We start from the raw sequence: 17,427 nt of genomic DNA on the forward strand, positions 1-17,427 counted from the left end.
GGTGGAAAGCTTTTCACTGGGCTTCACTTCTTCAGCCAAAACACAGCCTACTCGGCTCGGCTGGTTGATCGATTCGGTTCTTTACTTTTAAACGCTTTACCCCGGAGCGGTACTTTCGGCGTCGGCCGAAAAAGGACAACAAAATGGTTACATTTTTCAACAGCCGCTCACCCGTCGATCACTTTACGATGATAAGCTTTGGAGCATTAAAATGTTGCCCTTCAAAACGAAGCTGCTGCGGTGCGGGATAAAGAAAGATTATTAATATGTTCGCGTTGCTCATCACTCCAGGCCAGGCCGGGCCGGGCCGGAAGGCTCTCCAGGCGTTGTAATCGGTCGTTCCGGGTGAATGGCGCTTCGCCGTTCGCTCGGCCCGTTATTCTGCATGTCAAATAAAAACGCTTAAAATGCTTCGCGGCACCAAACTTAATTAAATAAGCCGCCGGTAAAGGCCGCTACAACCGGCCGTCATCCAGCGGGGGCCCGTTAGCACGACTCTCGAGACACCGCGCATCTTGAGGCACGCGGGACCGAGGCTCTTACCGATTGTGTTTCGCGTGGATTTCGTAATGAAATTTACAGCTTAACGCAACATTGACTCCGTGGAGTTCCCGAGGCACGAGAGCTGTCATAATTTCCGTGAGCCTACCGGCCACTTTCTTATTCGAGTGCCGGTTTTTGTTAACCTACATTTCCGTGCTATAAAAAATAATTCTCTCTCCATTGTATAAAAATAATAAATAATCGAGCAAAACCATTAGACTCAGAAAGCGAGTCAGAAATTGAGTAGCAACACCGCACGACCACTGCGAAGCTACGGCGGCCCACATCTATCGGGCATTAGTTGGCATTAGGTGAAATTAATCTCCTTCCGGGCGTTCCGGCCGGCCGCGGAATCCTTTCCCTGTGCACGGACCAGACCGGAACGGTGAATAAACATAATTGCGCCAGCCGTAGCCCGTACGGATCGTAATAAATTATAACCCTCATCAATCAATGGATGGGTGGCTGGCGAGGAGCCGGTGGCTTCCTTCGTGGTAGCCAACAACACCGACACCAGCACGTGCTGACGAGCGGACCATATGGACAGCTGTGCCGATTGTGCCGTCCTTGCGACTTCTGGAGCGACCAGACCGCCCTCCGCTGCTTGTGCGACGTTTGATCTCCAGCTGGAGCCCCGCCCTGCATGTTTTGGGGGCCCCGAATAAATCGCCCAGCACTGGCCCCAGAAATTAACAGCTAGACTTCACCGAGTTGCCTTCCCCAGAGGACGCCTCTGGAATACGGAAATCATTGCCTTTGCCTCCCCATTCGATCAGGATGAAAGTCACGGAGGAAGGTCTGGGCCCCTCTGCGAGCGAAAAGTTGCCAGCAATTGAAAAGCCTTTTATCGCCCGAAGGCACTTACCGGCTTCGCCCGCAAGTGCTGAGTGTTCCAACAAACCCAAAGATAGGCTCCAGGAGTGGGATGTGTTTGTCCCGGTTTGTTTTTTGTCTCCATTAAACTGTTAACTCGTGAATGGAATGGGCACGGGCGTGGGTTCTTTGTATTTCCCGAAATTCAATCACGCCACCCAGCGAAGGGCATGGAACTCGCCTCCCACACGTGAAGTTAAGCTCTGTCTCGTAGCGCCCTCCATTCATCATCATCTGTTTTGGTGCCGAAAAGAAAATGCAAATTTTGGCCTTTCCTTTGGGCCAACTACAAGTAATTTTCCGACGCCATTAAATTGATTGCGTTTTAATGGCGGTGTGCCCGGGATTCGTGGGACTCCGTGTGAACCTGAACCTGTCGCTGTCCGGGACTCTGGTTGCTGTCCAATCCAGGGCTTCCGTTCCGGCAGCCCACGCGGTCTGGCTTTGGTTTCGAGAGGAGGCGCTCCTTCGGTTAAAACATGTAAACATTTTGTGGTTGAAACTATTAGGACTTCAAATTAATTCATGCGGTTCTATGATTTATGGTAATACTCAATAAATGTCACAAATTTATTTTTATTAAATATGTGTTTGACAGCTACTGTCATTACGCATCTAACGCAGTACCAATAGAGAGCAGGACAGCCAAAAAAGTTTGTTGATGAGGAATTGTCAGCATTGCTCGATCAGGATGCGAGTCAGACGCAAAAAGAACTTGTAAAAATATTAAGAGTTGACCATACGACAGTTTCCCGTCGCCTGAGTGCCGTGAGAATGATTATAAAAATGAAAGTATTGAGAAATGGATCTCTGATGGCGGATGGCTTCTAAGGATGAGGAGGTCTATCGACACGGGATCCGGGAATTCATCAAAATAGTCCTATGTTTAGTTGTTCATACTTAATCCACAATTGTCGAATTAAAACCGCACGAATTAATTGAAAGTCCTAATACCAAAAACAAGTTGGCAGCTCAACTTCGGCGCTACCTTTGGCCTTGAAAGTAGGCACCGGAACGAAGCGAACGCCACATCGAATTATGCGTGAGACACATTTCGGGCGATTGAACATTTCGATTCGGGCCACAATCAGCGCCTCGCGTCGCGGCGACCGGCTGACGAAGTCATTACCAGCCCACGCTCCCCGGACCCCATCCTAACAGGGGCTTCGGCGTCGGCGCCGATCATTGTTGCATATTTATTTTTAAAAGCCTTTACCCTTTCGCCCGTTCCGGAAATCCGTGAGCCACTCGAGGTGGAGCGGAGTCACAGCAGCCATTCGCCGTGCCATGGCTGCTGCTGCTGCCGGTGTTTACGAATATTTATGCAAATCATCGCGCTGTCGCACCGAGAAAACGGCAACGGCCGTCGGGACCGTGGTGGAAATTTACTTACGGTGCCACTCAACGCGTCTTGTTAGCCCATTACCGGCCGGCGGGCGTGCGTGCGTGTGTGTCTTACGCTGTCAAGGTTGTTCCGGAAAGCCAGCCCAAGAAGTCAGCCTTACGCCAGCCACGCTCGAATCCTAACGCTCCTTCCGGTGGTGTGGTGAACGGATGTAGGGGTCCGAAGCCTCCTGAGCGTGTGAGGCGTTAGGAAAATAATTAAACACAGCCCTTAATCGGAAAACCTATTAAACGCTCGGCTCACCGGCGCCGCAACAGGAGAAGGAAGGATTTTCCGAGAAGGATTTCCCCGAAAGTCAAGAACTGGGAAAAGACTGTAGGCCCGCTGGCCGTTGGGCCGTCCCTTCAGGTTGGTTGCCCTTTTTTCGCACACAGCCGTGAAGGTGTGTGCGCACCGGCCACTTACGGCCGAGCATGGGCCGACCAAGAAACAGAGAGAGGGAGATGGCCGAGGCCAAAGGCCAACCAGGCTGGGGCTGGCGGTGGACACTAATAAATGAAGATAAATATTTGTTACCGTACCGTGCCAGGTACGGTGCCAAGACGGTGCAATCGGCGTACGGCGACGCCACGCCGTGTCGTGTCACTCCGCAGAAGCCAGGTTTCGGAACGGCGTGACTGTCCATCATCATTAGGTGGCGGACGGTGGCGACCAGTTCGGGACTAAAAGCAACATCAATCGTGCTGCTGGCACCGGCCGCCGATGGAAGTCCGATCGTCGAAATGGTACTTCCGGCCCGGGATTCGGGAACACGCATCCGTTCGAGGTTTTAAGGGACCCACAGGGACTATAACAGGATTAGCTGGGCCGAAGGTTCAAACCCGGGTACCGGATCCCGGATTCTGCATAAAAGGGCATGGAGCACTTTTGCATGCCAGGACCTCTCGGTTTTCGGGACCGGCGGCTCGAATAATCGAATCGACACCTATCGAGGGTCAGGACCTTTACAGCGCTCGGCGCCCCGTCAGTGTGTGTTTGGGGTGTGCATGTAATTTCCGTCGGGGCTGGTTGTGGATGAATTAAATAAATAATAGAAAGGCCCCATGGACGCACACACAAATACACAGCAACACCAGCCCGGAAGGCGTGTGAGCGCGCGTGAAGTCATTTCTGTGACCGTAAATCATTCCGTATCCATTACGGTTGATAAGTTGAACCGGTAATAGAATTTGTCGCATCCTCTTCGAGTGTTGCTGGCCTCGACTTGCCTGGTGTGCCGGGATGTGTGAAAGTGCTGACCGGAGAAGAGGTCGAACATGACCCCGAGAAAATCGCATCGAAGGCGAAGGCACCGATAAGGAGAGACAGAAATAGGACGCAGATGGAGCAGTGGCACGTACACACTGCTCCTTTCGCGTGGACCGGAGGAGTATCCGGTCCAGGAATGGCGCGGACAGACCGTTTTACTTTTACAGCACTTTTCAACCCCGAACCCTGATTATCGGGTATCGGTTTTATCTTGTCCGACCTCCATCCTCCAGCGCTCGTTCGCCGTGCGCCGCCCATAACTTAGGCACGTGTTCCGGAGCGCCTTTGGGCACCCGAGTCCGAGTGGCCACTCGAGCGCAGCATTATAACGCTGCAAGTGCGCCACGCTTTCGAGTGTCGATTTTTTGTACATTATTTTTTGGCAATAACAAAGTATATTGTTTGTTGTTTGCGGAGCACTCGACACGTTGGACACGTAATTTTCCAACTCGACGCCTTCGGCGCCACGCTGAGTATCGGTTCTTCGTCTGTCGGTTTTTCTGTTTTCTATTTTCGGTTCGCTGTTTCTGGGGGGGCCGGAGCTTGAAATTGTTTACCAGCCGCCGGCAAACGGACTGGCTGACTGGCCGAACATAAGCAACGAAACATGTGGAGCCACTCATGCTGGAAAACCCAAACCGCCGCCGCCACGGTGACAGCCACGCCGGAATCCGCCGGAGGGACGGTTTTCGCTCTACACACACACTCCGATGTTCGATATTATTTTAATTCCCACGTCCACGTTTGCTCGTTTATTTATTTACTCACAGACACCCACCGAGTGCCACGTGGTAAATGGTTCGAAAAGAAAAATGGGCGGCCGACGGATCGCGCGCGCTTAACGCAAACAATGGCGGCCAGGGTTCTTCGTTTCGAATCACTAGCACCGCAGCAGATGGATGTTCACGGGGATCGCACGCCACAGCCTGGCACACACTTAGACTCTGGCACACGCACTCTTTACGCAATGGCGCGAGTTTCCACTTCCTGCGACCGACCGGTGCGAGCTACGTACGGAAACTGACAGCAGCTCGCTGGCTCGGCGTGCGCTTTCGGGAGTTTTCCCGTCGCCGAGGCCTGCCCACGGCCGGAGTCTTATCGGAGACGGCGGAAAATGAGAGACCATGCTGATCACGGTTCGTGTGGCCACATGATGCTGGAAGGAAACTGGGACATCGGGATCGAAGCCCGGAGCACGAAATGCATTCGAGAGCTTAAACGAAAGAGGAGAGAGAGGCAGACATTAAGCATCCATCATGTGGAAGAAAGAGAAAGAGATAAAGAGAGAGAGACACTAATTGGGAGAGAATGCGATGGATAAAGAAATGCTTTACGTGAAGGAAGTTAGTGAGAGAAGTGAATAAGTTTTAGTAAGTTGAATGAGGAGATAGTGTGAAAAAGAGAGAAAAGCGAGAGAGAGAGAGAGGCAGAGCTCGTGTTCTCTCGGAGGCAGGAGGCAAGTTCAGCCTGTGACGGGCGCGTTCGGTAGTGCAGCAACAGGTTGACACGAGTCCTAGTTGCAGTTCTGTCCCTGTTCTAATCTGGTTCTGGGGGGCCCCTCAAGGAGGTAGAACACTTTGAGAAAGTGTTGCTTTCCGCTTGGCAGCCCAATCTGCCGCCGGAACGGGTTCTCGAGGCAGCTGCCGAGGAAATTAAAGCGAGTAGGGCACATTCCGTGCGAGTAATGCGAATTTTCGCCGCCTAGGGGCTGCCCTAGCATTTCGAGCATTTTCCAGCTTCCGTTCCGTGTCCGTTCACAATCACGCTAATTAGGAGCCACCAGCGGGGGAAGGAAAACGAATTGAATTGGGACGGAACTGAGACGGTACTCGGAACTGTGCAGTTTTAATTAACAAGCTCAGGCTCAAGTGGACCACATTCATGCTGGGATAATCGAGATAAACAAGACCCCAAGATTATGTCATTTTCTTTTTATATCTTTTGAAAACGGCAGAAAGGGGATGAGCGCTTCTGTTTCGTCACTAACATTGCGATTCTGTCGGTCGCCGAGAGGTTCTTGTCGAGAATTGCATCATACAAAGCGATCAGTCAAACAGCAGAAGAATGTAGAAAAAATAATTAGTATGTTATGCAAATAGCACAGCTGAGTAATGAAATTGTTATTCGACTTCAAACTCGAGCTAATGATGTGTGCACGTTACTCGGTGCAGTTGCCTCGGTGTCGCTGCTGCACTGCGGTGCAGAGCTCAGACCGGCAATTAATACCCTTGATTCATCGATAACTAGTTTGGCCCGGCAGGCTCGGCACCGGAAACGCCAGACACAGACCACCAAGCCGAGGCATCGGGTGAGCAAATGTTATTACCACAAATCGTGCTCAATGAAGTGCGCAATTGAATATCTTCTAATTGCAATCTGTATGTTCGTGTGCTTCACTTATCCGGCCATAGCGCTCAAATGGTGCGATCTAATTAATGCACCAGGCTACGCCACCAGCACAAAATTCGGCCTACCAAACTAGGGCCTGTTCGGCTGTTAATTGGTCAATTTGGTGTTTTGTTTTCGTGACTCTGTATTTCGGTTTTATAATGAATGCACAATAATTGTGCGTCGATTCTTGCTGACAACTGTATCTAACCAAATTTCGATTTGTTTCACTCTATGTTATGCGGTTTACCCAGATTAGTAACGGCGGTTCTGACTTCCGCTTTTGTTGGTGCCATTTGGCTATTTTCAGAAACCGAACCCAAGATCTGCGAACGCCGATGACGCCCAGTGCAGGCTGTGAAGAGATTCCGCACAGATTGCGTAGGTCCACTAGCTGGAAGTGATTCGTCCGTTACAGAACCGATCGGTGCCGAACGAAAACAGGAAGTGAGTAAAGAATGAACGGTTGAAGGATTTATTTGCGTGACGATGTCACGATGTCCCAGGTTACGCGAAGGTATTGAACCGGGTACTTTAGCATGTTTCATTGTGAGTAATCCAGTGAATTGTAGGAATTGCAAGATGGTCGTGGAAATCATTGCGTTCACATCTTCCGGAGGCGGAAACCGTTGTTCCGATTTTAAAATTTACATTTACAAGACTTTTGGTGTTATCGTCTCAAATGTTAAGGAATTCTGTAACTCGATCCACTGGCTCATTTTTAATTGCTATTATTATTATTATTATTTTGTGCAGCACTGTAGGTTTGTGTCTTCGCTAATGTCAGGCGTCTGACTATCAAGCCAGCTTGAAAGTGCGCTTCATTGCTACAACCCTTTGCGTTCAACGACGATTGAACACCTGAAACCATCACTATCAACAGTGCCGCGTGCAGCTGATTGCGAAACTCAAAGTCACAATCATCAATCATTAATCATTAATCGTCATTGCTCGTTGGTGCTCTACATAAACTGCTTTTTGTGATCAAAATACGCACGGGGGACAAAGTGAAGCGCAAACAATGGACAAACCCTCCCCGCGGGCGCTGCTTGCACGATTGTTCCGTTCGGTGTAACCTTGTTGAGATTGTGTGCCTTTTTCTGTTTGTTTTTCAATTGTTTGTTAAATTGCGCCGAGTGCACCCAAAGCGAGGCGGAAAACGGAACACCGTTTTTCATTCGAGCCGACCAGCCGGACTACCAGACGGTGTGATTCCGGGCGAGTGCGAAAGGGCCACTCCAGGGCCGTTTATTGCAATTCTTATCTCCCCGGCGCGAGTTAAGATTATTGTGACTCCGTGCGAAGTGTTTACACTCTGTCTCTGTCTCGGCTGTCAACCGAAATCGCGCGTAGAGCACGTGAAAATTGGACCGCGCATTCGTGCCAACCCGTGGCCCATTAGGTATTGCACCCCCCGTGCGCCCGGTCCCGGCTAGATGAGTAGATCGCTCCTCTTTGTCATCCCGCAGCGTTTGCTATCAATTGGCCGATGTAACCAGGTTGCAGTGATAACGCGCCATTCGAGCAAGATGAGCGAAAGGCAGGAAAGCAGTGGCAGCACCGTCGTGAAGGGTGCCGATAGCTGGTTTAACAAGTAAGTAGGGCGGCCGAGGTCAGTGGTCGTTCGTACTATTAATAACAAACCCTGTGTTGACTCTCCCGTCATCGACATTGTAGGTACGCGGCCGTGGAAAGCTCTCCCGAAGGCACATTTAAGGGTGTAACCGATCGGTTCAATGGCATCACGGTTGACTCGAACATGGAAACGTGCAGTGCGGACAGTTTCGAAGCCATTCTGAAGCGTACGTGCGAAAGGGGCCAAGCCTAGGGTCTCAAATCATTCTTCCCGATCATTGCTTTCATTCTCCAGGGTCACTCGAGCACTGGATTGAGCGCAAAACACGTGGCGTGTGGTTCAAAGTTCATTTGAATGCGGCCAGCTGGATACCGGAACTAGTCAATGTGCGCATGGTGCCCGATACACGGTGCATCGTCAGCATCTGCTTCATACTTCCTTTTCCATTGTAGAACGGATTTCAATTCCACCATGCCAAAAATACGTTCGTCATGCTGTACCGCTGGCTGCCGGTACACGAGACGGCCAACATTCCACCGTACGCGCACACGATGGTCGGTGTCGGGGCGCTGGTGATAAACGACCGCAAACAGGTGCTGGTCGTAAGCGAGATGCACGCCCTCATTGCCGGATCGTGGAAGCTACCGGGAGGCTACGTTGAACCTAGTACGTATGCGGGGCCACACTGGACTGGACACGGTGGCAGTTAATAGTAGTGTTCCGTCGCGTTTTTCCACACAGATGAGAACTTTATCGACGCCGCGATACGCGAGGTGGCGGAAGAGACGAACATACGCACCAAATTCGAGTCGGTCGTCTCGATCCGGCACGCGCACGGTGCCGGGTTCGGGTGTTCGGATCTGTACATCGTGATGGCCCTGACTCCGCTGTCGGACGATATTAGCAAGTGCGACCGCGAGATTGCCGGTTGCCAGTGGATGGATGTGGACGAGTACATGTCGCACCCGAAGGTGCACGAAACCAACCGCAACTTTCTGCGGACGTACCTGGAGTACAAGCGGGCGGGCGTGCGGATCGACTGTGCCGACGAAGTGCATCAGTTGCTCCGGAAGCGCTACAACATCTACTCGGTGGTTGCCAAGGTGACGGCGGATGGTGAGGCGACAAGCACGCCCAAGTTATAACGGCGGGCCGAACGGTTGTAAGCTAGAGCGGCGGCCTATGAGGCCAGCACGCTGGGTTGGGCACACACAGGTATGTTGCTATGGCAGTGACACGGGAGCGAAGTAAAACATTGTTTTTATTGTTTGTTACACAAAGTGATGCCAGAGTAGAGTGTTTGTGTTTTTCTCTGTCTCTCGCTTTCCTGCAGCATAGTGTTATCTTTTGTTGAATCCCTTCTGTAAATAGAATAAGCCTCATCCGGGTGCCTGTGTTTGCTTTGTCTGTTCAGCGTGTATGTGTGTAATTGTAACTGCGAGCCACACCGGAGCACACTACACCGTTGCTATGATGGTAGTAATCCATGGAATGTATGAAGCAACGTTAACGTACACACCCGGGATACCGTTGCTACCGCACCCGATACCCCAGGCCACCAGGCCCACCACGTACCAGCGTCCACTGGAGGCACACACCAGCGGTGAGCCACCGTCGCCCGTGCACGCATCCTTGCCCTGTTCGCCGCCCGCACACAGGAAGCTGATTGGATCGAGCACAAAGTTCGGCCCCAGGCGTGTCGTTCGCAAGGCCGTCTGACAGTTGGCCGTGGCCACTATGGGCACATCGACCTCTTTGGGGATCGCTTGGTATGCACCGCTCGTGAAATCGTTCCGACCCCAGCCCGACACCCAGCAGCGGTTTCCGACGAATGATGCCGTGGACAGGCAAGCCGTGGCGATGGTTGGTGTCACACCGAGATTGACCACTGCGGAGAGACGCAGCACGGCGATATCGTTCCGCAGGTTGGCCACCGTGAAGTTCGGATGAACGAAGTACCGGGCGACGGTGAAATCTTGCACCGGCAACGATTCCGAGGTCGACGCAGCGTCCCACTCACCGAGACGCACCTTCAATGCTCGGGTGCCGGATCTGTAACAACAAGCGGCTATACTTTGCTCATGATCCACTCAGCTCAGCGCCTACTTACGTGTAGTCGGAAATTTTGTGGGCTGCCGTCAGCACGTTCAAGTTGTCGATCAGGACACCTGACCCGACGTACACATCGCCCGGACCGAGCAGAACCACCTGCCACGGATACTCACCGTAGGCGGCCTGGTTGGCAAAAACGGCCGGAGCCGTCGCAACCGGCGGATACTGTAGTCCGCATTGGTAGCCTCCGGCCATACAGCATCGCTCGAGGCCCGCAGCACAGGTCGTTGGTGACACGATATTCACATTAATGTTCGGGATCGGGGTTGCGGTGGTCGTCGTTGTCGTTGCGGTGGTGTTTACAGCCGTGGCCCCAGGCTGTCGAAATATCGTGGTCAGACGCAAGCTCGCAAACCCTCTCTCAGAAGACTCACGTTGGTTACGATTCTCACGTCCAGCTGTCCAGCGCCATCGGTGCCCGTTGAAGTACCCGTTGTGTTGCAACGGCCCGTGGGGACGCAGATGCACGTTTGGCCGCCTGTATTAACGATATTCGGAGCGAGAACGCCTTCAAAGGGGAGATCGAGAACGGGAAAGCAAATAAAAAAGTGCAAACATTCAAAGCATTAGCGAAAGGGGCTGGGAATGCGGACATTGACACGCGATGGAAGCGGACAAACCAACCCGTTGTTGGCAGTGGTACGGTGCCGGTCAAGACTCCGCTCGTGATGCCGGTGCTCACGTTCGTGGCTTGTCGCGTGAGCAGATCTGACGATGGTGATGTGGTTCGGCGGGGTGACAGAAGCGCACGCAAATCATAAAACGAAGAAGAGAACGAAATCATTTCACGAACAAAAAACCAGGACACTGGAAAACCTGAGAGTCGCTGCCTACCATTGCCGGGTGCTTCTCCTTCTTGGGGAAAGTTAAAGGACCGCGATGCGCCGTCCCACACCGTGATGCAGCCGACGATACAAAGGCATCGGTACAGCAGAAAAGAACGGATTGCAAACTGCTTCATTTTTAATCGTGTAACTCGTGCTCGCCGCGGACTTTCCTCTGCGCATCAATCGGCATCGATCCGCGTGTTCCCGGGAAAGTCAACAGTACAAACCGACCGTCACGCTCTTCTGTAAATAATTAATACCCGTGGAAGGGCTGTCGCTTGGGGTTTCGTGTTAGGAAGGAAAATTGTGTTTCCGTTGGAATTGTTTTAAAGCACGATTTCTATTACTCTATTGCATTCCATTGACTTTTTGTGTGAAGCCGCTCATTTTGTCTGACCTCAAAACCAGAAACACAACCTTCTAACACCTCATAGGTTTTTGTTCGACTTGGATTTTGGATCACTAACTCAAAAAGAATGACCAACAGAGAACACCACAATTGCACTTCCGTTACCGAGACAGAACGTCGTGGGCTTAATGGCTAATCCCGACGACTCGTGCACTCCTTTTATAGCATTCCGAAGCTGGCCGGGAATCAGCCCCGCAATCAGTGGGGTCGCACGCCCACCCGAGGAACACCGTACGGATAGTCGATTACCGATCGCCAGGGATGCGACCGTGAGGACCACCAATTACGGAGGTGACGTTGTTCGCGCTCGCAAACAATGGACGGTCAATTTTCCGTTTTTGCTCCCTCTAATCGATTGTGACCCTTTTTTCCTCGAGGGCCATTCCGCTGCAGGGAAATGGTCCAGAAGTCATAACTGTCGAGGTAGAAAGAAATGAAAAACCAGCTCGTGCAGGTGAGAGGTCTAAAAAACGGGTGCCATTTGTGAAATGGGCTGGTCAAGCGGCAGCATTGTAGCGGCCGATGATGAATGGCAGATTTGTTTGGCTGGCCTTCGGCCTGAGGGAAAAAGAGACCGCTTCCAGTTTACAAGATATACTTATAAATTTTATATTTCATTTATTCTAGTGAGTGTTTGTATAGTACGCTTCGGTTCCCTTGACCGGTTCTTACACACTAAGCCTGTGCTACTCATTTGTTCACTCATCTGCGCACTATCTGCCGCTATTCTCGGTGTCGGCTGTCGGGACCGTCCCGGAACAGTGCTCAACACTTGCTGTACACCGGCGCTTTAGGTGCTGCCGCCGGTTTCTGACTTCGGAAACTCTATGTTGGAAATGTCCCGAATGACGTTCGCCACCCGGTCCTGGTACAGTAGCATATCGGAGTCGGAGAACACGGCCGCCATCTGCTCGAACGTTTCGCGCAGAAAGTCGTCGCGCTTCTGGCGTGTCCGCAGCATCCGATCGATTTCGCGCTTTATCCGCTGCCGCAACCGGTTCTTCGCCTTCTCGATCGTTACCCGTATGTCCTCCTTGTTTTGGCGGCGCCTTCGGTTAAGCTCGGCGTTCCGCTGCCTCCGGAGCGCCTTCTGCTCCGGTGTCTCGTTCTGGCGCTTGATGCGCTGCTGGAGGGTGTGCTTCGCTCGGATCAGTGACTTGATCGTCACTTTGCCTTCAGCCTGCAGCGGTGTCGCTGCTGGTGGTGGGTGCTGCGGTTCGGGCACGGTAAACGAATGCGGATGCTGCTTCGTGTCTGGCTGTTGGTGCTGCTGCTGCTGCTGTTGTTGCTGCTGTTGTGGTTGGTTTGGGTTATTGGTTGGGGCTGGCGCATTCTTTTTCTCTTTCGTCCCACTGCGCCCCTGAGCCGACGGATGGTGGTGCTGGTGCTGGTGGCTGTGGTGTTGATGATGCTGTTGCTGGTGCGGTGGCGGCGGCGGAGGTACAGGCTGCTGCGGCTGGTGCTGCTGATGTTGCTGCTGATGCTTGGTGCTGCCACTGACGCCCTTGGGATGCTTCTGGAAGGAGTTTCGCGCAACACCTGGCCCACCGGCGGCTGACATTTGGTTCGCGTAGAAGGCATTCTTGTCGTACTCCGAGTACGGATTGTACGCGTGCTGGTAGTACAGGTTGAAGTCCTCTATGCTGAACGACGGCGGAATCTCCATCGGGGCTGGGTGCTCTTGCAGATCCACCTGTAAGTAGGTGTACGGAGGTTCCATGGCTTCGTGTTGTGTGTGTGTGTTGTGCACTATTCACTGTCTTACGGTGGGCGAAATTTTATCGCATTATCGACGATCCGGGTCCGGCAGACTCGCTGGAAGTGGTTTACTCCGGTTTGTGGGTCGAATTCACCCGCAGTAAGGCAAAACTAAAAACAATATTGTGAAAGTGAAGCAATATTATTGTTTCCAAGTTTATAGCGTTGACAGCTCGCCACCATCAACACACGTCAAACGCGTGGCCAAGGTTACTATATACAGCAAGCGTCGGTTTCGCATTGTGACTCTAACCAACTTGGGCAAGAAATTTATAGTACACCAATTTGACAGCTAGAGGTCGCCCCATATGGTACAGGGTGTTATCTATCGGTGAATATCGGTACTAATCGACCATTTTGCGCCATTCGAAACACGTTGGCATGGAGAAGGGAATTTGAATCCAATTCACACGTCCAATCCAGGAGGTCAAACTCAGCGATTCATTTTTACATTGACTATTGATTTTATTGTCGTAATTGATAGGAAAAATAACTTGCGACAAATCAGTGCTCGGTTATGCATTCCTTTCGAAGCACGGATTTACAGTTTTTCGTATGGCTTTCGTTAATTTCGCTCGGTTGCAATCGTTCCCTACTTCACTTGGTTTGATTTATTCCTCGTCTAGCGGTTTGGTGCGCTTAGAGTCTAAATTGAAGACCGTTACTTATTGTGGGCAGTTGGCTGAAACGAACTGAGAAGTCAGTGCATCGGACAAATTGGTTAAAAGTATACAGTTAAACGTAAAGATAAACGGAGAGTAAAACGTTACTGAGATTACTTGAAACGTGTAGCAGATTCGTGCCCACCCGGGTAAGCCCGGTTGCGGCAAACGAGTCAATATAGCTTAACGAATGAACACAATTAGCACATCGTCGGAAGAGTAACCGCCGACTGGGACTGAAGACACAAGTTTCCAAAAGTCGCGACTCACGAAAATAAGAAATTAAATAAACGGATCGACCATATACCATATCGAACAAGTTATGCCTATGGAACTAAACTGGCAGTTTGTGGGTGTGTATGGCGCAGTTCTGTAGAACTGGGAGCCGTGTGGCCCCGTTCCGGTATGCCCCATGGCTTGAAAAAATGTTAAGCATGTTTGTCAGATGCATTGTAGTTGCACTGCATTTCGAACTGGGTGTACTTGCACTGGGAAACCTTTCAAAACAAACAGTAAAATAGAGTGCCGGCGAACGAAACTCCGTTAGAGAAGGACATGGTTCGCGGGTGTGATACGGCCTATCATCGCTTGCCGGTTGCTCCGGTCGGTTTCGATAGGCGTTTCCTTTTCGTTTTCGCCTCGTTTTTGTTTTTACATAAATACTACAATTATTTGGCACATTCGTTGTTCGTCACTGTCCGTGTTCCTATGCTTTTTTTATGCTTCTCTGCTCTGTGGCTTTATAGTATAACGCGTACGATAAGGGTTTTAGTAGGCATTTTTTAGTTTCTTTTACTGATTAATGTTTTTCCTTTCCTTTCTCTTCCGACCTCTTTCGCACCAACGATGCTGTCCGGTTCCGTTCGCGCTGTTGGTCCTTGCGAAATTATCGCCACTCCGGCACATCGTAACATTACTGCTTCCGGCAGGAGAGTCGTACAGGGACTCTTGCTGTTCTCGCTTGTCCTCGTGCCTGGGTCTACAGGGTGCGCGTTAGACAACGGGGGGTTCCGTGCCCAGGTCCAGTCTGTGGGGGCAAAGGTAAATGCATTTTCATAAGCAACAAGTCCGCCCATAATCTAGCGTTCCATTAGTTGGTGCATTAAGAGGTGCAGCTCTCCATCAGTACCCTCAGAGTGCTGCTTAGTGGGGACTAGAAGTTAGCCTTGTGAGTTTACTTACGCTTCGATTAAATCTATTCATTGTCCTATAACAGTGTTATTTACATTCGTTGTTTACTTGACTGAGAGGTGCATCGCGCGCGTTGCAGATCAGTTACATTCCATTTAATTGACATTCCTAGTTCACTTAGCCCACATGTACTACCGAAAGAGCCGGAGCCGAGAACAAAAACAGACCAACGGGATTAGCTATCGATTAAAACCGTACCACTCAAACCAGGAATTTGCAACATGAAATGAAATCAACTATCGGTACCATATTTAATGATTATTTACGTGTCTGTACATTTTTATGCTCCTCGGTTGCAGTACTGGTCCTTTAGAGAAAGCGAGAACCGAGGCTTGGCCGTTCGCTCGATTAGGAAAGGGCCACAGAGGGAAGAACATTGAGAACTGGGAGCCCACTGGGAGCCCACTTGGAGCATGGAGTATGTACAATGCGTGGCCGCAGTCCATTTGCGGTATCGATATGACTTTTTTGATCTTTCAAAACATTCCCTTATTCGTATCGTAGCTAACTAAACGGAAGACGGAAACGGGGTTTAGCTTGCGTTTCATAACCGACAACGGGTTCGCTGTGCTACCCAAAGGCTAGCCAGCAGCGGTACTAGTAGCGTGGTCCAACTTGTGACCGAATTGGAAGAGCGCCGCGAGGCACCATTGTTGCCGTACGGTCGCGGATAGATAATGTGCACCGGGGGCGGTTCTTCGATTTCGTCAAACTCGTACGGTCCGAGAGGACTATCGTAATCGGTATACAGCAAGGAGGAAGGAATCCACGAGGGACTAAGGGAACCAGGATTGATATGGTAGTTACCAAAGAATCCATGAGTAGCGTGTGTGTGGGGATATTAAGTTACGATCCGTTAGTGGTTAGGAGTGAGAATTGATAAATTGGTGTGGGGCTTACTCGTCACAAACGTCGACGTTGACCGTGCGGAGCGCATAGTCACGCAGCTCGATCGATCTGCTCTTCTCGTTGTTCTCCACCTTGAACACACACCCGTCAAAGCTCTCGTTGTAGCGATTGCCGGTAACACGCTCGATATCCGGCACACCACCTGTCAGAGAGAACGGTGTAAGCGCATTAAACAAAGGTCCGCTTTTCAGTCCGCTTCAGATCGTAACAGCCGATGTCTTACCGATGTAGATGCTGCCAGGGAGGTTCATCGTCTGCTTGCCCGTCGGGCGCGTCTCTCCGTGCACGGTCATCGAGTCGACCTGCAGATGGAACTGATTGCGGTCACGGCGCACCAGTGCCACGTGCCGTTCGCCATCGGCCACGTATGCGTCCAGATGGCGGATGCTGGACTCCTGCCCGTCCATTCTGATCGTCAGCTCGACGAACCCATCTTGCACGGCCAGCGCAATGTAGTCGTTGCCGAGGAACTCCTCGCCGTTGCGCTGTCCGTACCACAGCAGTAGACCGTTTTTCTCGTTGGCACTGAACAAGATCGCGATTTCGGTGACTAGCTGGTTGGGGCCCTTCTCTAGCGCTTCGGGGTTAATTTCGATGAATCCGTTACCATGGAAGCGGGAAGCGACGATCGCGTTGTACACGCTTTCGCATCGCAGCCCAAGGTAGCCCGGCTGGCAGGTGCAGGTATAGTTGAGGCCTCCAGCGTGCGACAGACATGGGGCACCGTTTTCGCACGGGCGCTCGTCCAGGCAGATGTCGGTGACGATCTCACAATCGACGCCTCCGCGTCCGGGACGACACGTGACCGAACCCTCGTCCTCCTCGTCGCCACGCCGCGCAGGTGGCACCACTTTCTCGTGCCCACAGTGGTACACGTTGGCCGAATCCTGGATGTCTTCGATCATGTTCACCTTGTTGCCGGATGTTTCCAGCTGAAAAGACCCACCAAATAGTACTGTACAGCAGCTTCCCCCGGTAAACACTTGCTACAGACGCCTCACCTCGGCGATGCATCCTTCGAACCCACGGTGGACACCGAGCTCCTGGCTAAGCAACAGTCGCTTATCGTATCCGCCGACGTAAACCTTGGTCTTTAGCAGGATCGGTGGATTGCGGTTCGGCATCTCGTTGATCACCGTTTCTTCGTCGACCTGCAGGTAGCCCACGCCGGCCCGGGAACGGCCCGTTGAAACCCTATGCCAACGGCCGACCTCAATCGGGACAACCGAACGCAATACCGAAGGCTTTATTTCTGGCGAGGGGGCCGTACAAGGAAAACGTTAGCTTGCGGAGTCGTTGCGGTAATCGATCGCCACTTAGCCACTTACTTCCGGCCACGCTGTATCGCAGCTCGATGAAACCATTGTTCAGAATCACCGCCAGGTAGTCACCGTACGCTTGCTCATGTTCGGCCGCGTAGAACAGGACACCATTTTCCAGCGAGTCGGGCTTGAATCGGAACTGAACGCTGCGCTTCGATTGGAATTTACTGAAAGCAAGAGAGAGAGGGGATAGAATAGCTACTA

General features: G+C 51.6%; 4 protein-coding genes across 7 annotated transcripts in view; 1 reads left to right on the top strand and 3 right to left on the bottom strand.

Moving 5' to 3' along the window:
* Window positions 1-7,460: 7,460 nt before the first annotated feature.
* Window positions 7,461-9,436, top strand: LOC128275266 (uncharacterized). Of its 2 annotated transcripts, XM_053013712.1 has the most exons (6): window positions 7,461-7,859; window positions 7,927-8,051; window positions 8,135-8,259; window positions 8,328-8,419; window positions 8,486-8,699; window positions 8,775-9,436. In XM_053013712.1, exons 2-6 carry the CDS (start codon window positions 7,987-7,989, stop codon window positions 9,176-9,178), a joined length of 900 nt encoding a protein of 299 aa, XP_052869672.1. In that variant the 5' UTR covers window positions 7,461-7,859; window positions 7,927-7,986; the 3' UTR covers window positions 9,179-9,436. The 2 variants fall into 2 exon arrangements, with proteins under 2 accessions (XP_052869672.1, XP_052869671.1); XM_053013711.1 differs by having other exon boundaries at window positions 7,461-8,051.
* On the bottom strand, window positions 8,823-11,106 carry LOC128269985 (phenoloxidase-activating factor 2-like). The gene is made up of 5 exons (XM_053007389.1): window positions 10,980-11,106; window positions 10,770-10,853; window positions 10,520-10,653; window positions 10,144-10,463; window positions 8,823-10,085 (listed from the first exon to the last, which is right to left on the bottom strand). Exons 1-5 carry the CDS (start codon window positions 11,104-11,106, stop codon window positions 9,491-9,493), a joined length of 1,260 nt encoding a protein of 419 aa, XP_052863349.1. The 3' UTR covers window positions 8,823-9,490.
* A 961-nt stretch (window positions 11,107-12,067) lies between these two features.
* Window positions 12,068-13,286, bottom strand: LOC128273587 (uncharacterized). 3 transcript variants are annotated; one of them, XM_053011590.1, is made up of 2 exons: window positions 13,147-13,286; window positions 12,068-13,061 (listed from the first exon to the last, which is right to left on the bottom strand). In XM_053011590.1, the coding sequence occupies exon 2, from the start codon at window positions 13,045-13,047 to the stop codon at window positions 12,172-12,174; it is 876 nt and encodes a 291-aa protein (XP_052867550.1). In that variant the 5' UTR covers window positions 13,048-13,061; window positions 13,147-13,286; the 3' UTR covers window positions 12,068-12,171. The 3 variants fall into 3 exon arrangements, with proteins under 3 accessions (XP_052867550.1, XP_052867549.1, XP_052867548.1); XM_053011589.1 differs by having other exon boundaries at window positions 12,068-13,074; XM_053011588.1 differs by having other exon boundaries at window positions 12,068-13,286.
* A 299-nt stretch (window positions 13,287-13,585) lies between these two features.
* Window positions 13,586-17,427, bottom strand: part of LOC128269986 (basement membrane-specific heparan sulfate proteoglycan core protein) — an 84,434-nt gene continuing 80,592 nt past the window's right edge. The window contains exons 47-51 of the mRNA XM_053007390.1: window positions 17,230-17,390; window positions 16,903-17,153; window positions 16,125-16,833; window positions 15,893-16,043; window positions 13,586-14,828 (exon numbers count right to left, since the gene is read on the bottom strand). Of these exons, the coding sequence (XP_052863350.1) occupies window positions 14,795-14,828; window positions 15,893-16,043; window positions 16,125-16,833; window positions 16,903-17,153; window positions 17,230-17,390 (1,306 nt within the window). The 3' untranslated portion in view covers window positions 13,586-14,794. The remainder of the gene's footprint in view (window positions 14,829-15,892; window positions 16,044-16,124; window positions 16,834-16,902; window positions 17,154-17,229; window positions 17,391-17,427) is intronic.

Source organism: Anopheles cruzii, chromosome 3 (genome assembly GCF_943734635.1).
Source record: "Anopheles cruzii chromosome 3, idAnoCruzAS_RS32_06, whole genome shotgun sequence".
Classification (NCBI taxonomy): Eukaryota; Metazoa; Arthropoda; class Insecta; order Diptera; family Culicidae; genus Anopheles; species Anopheles cruzii.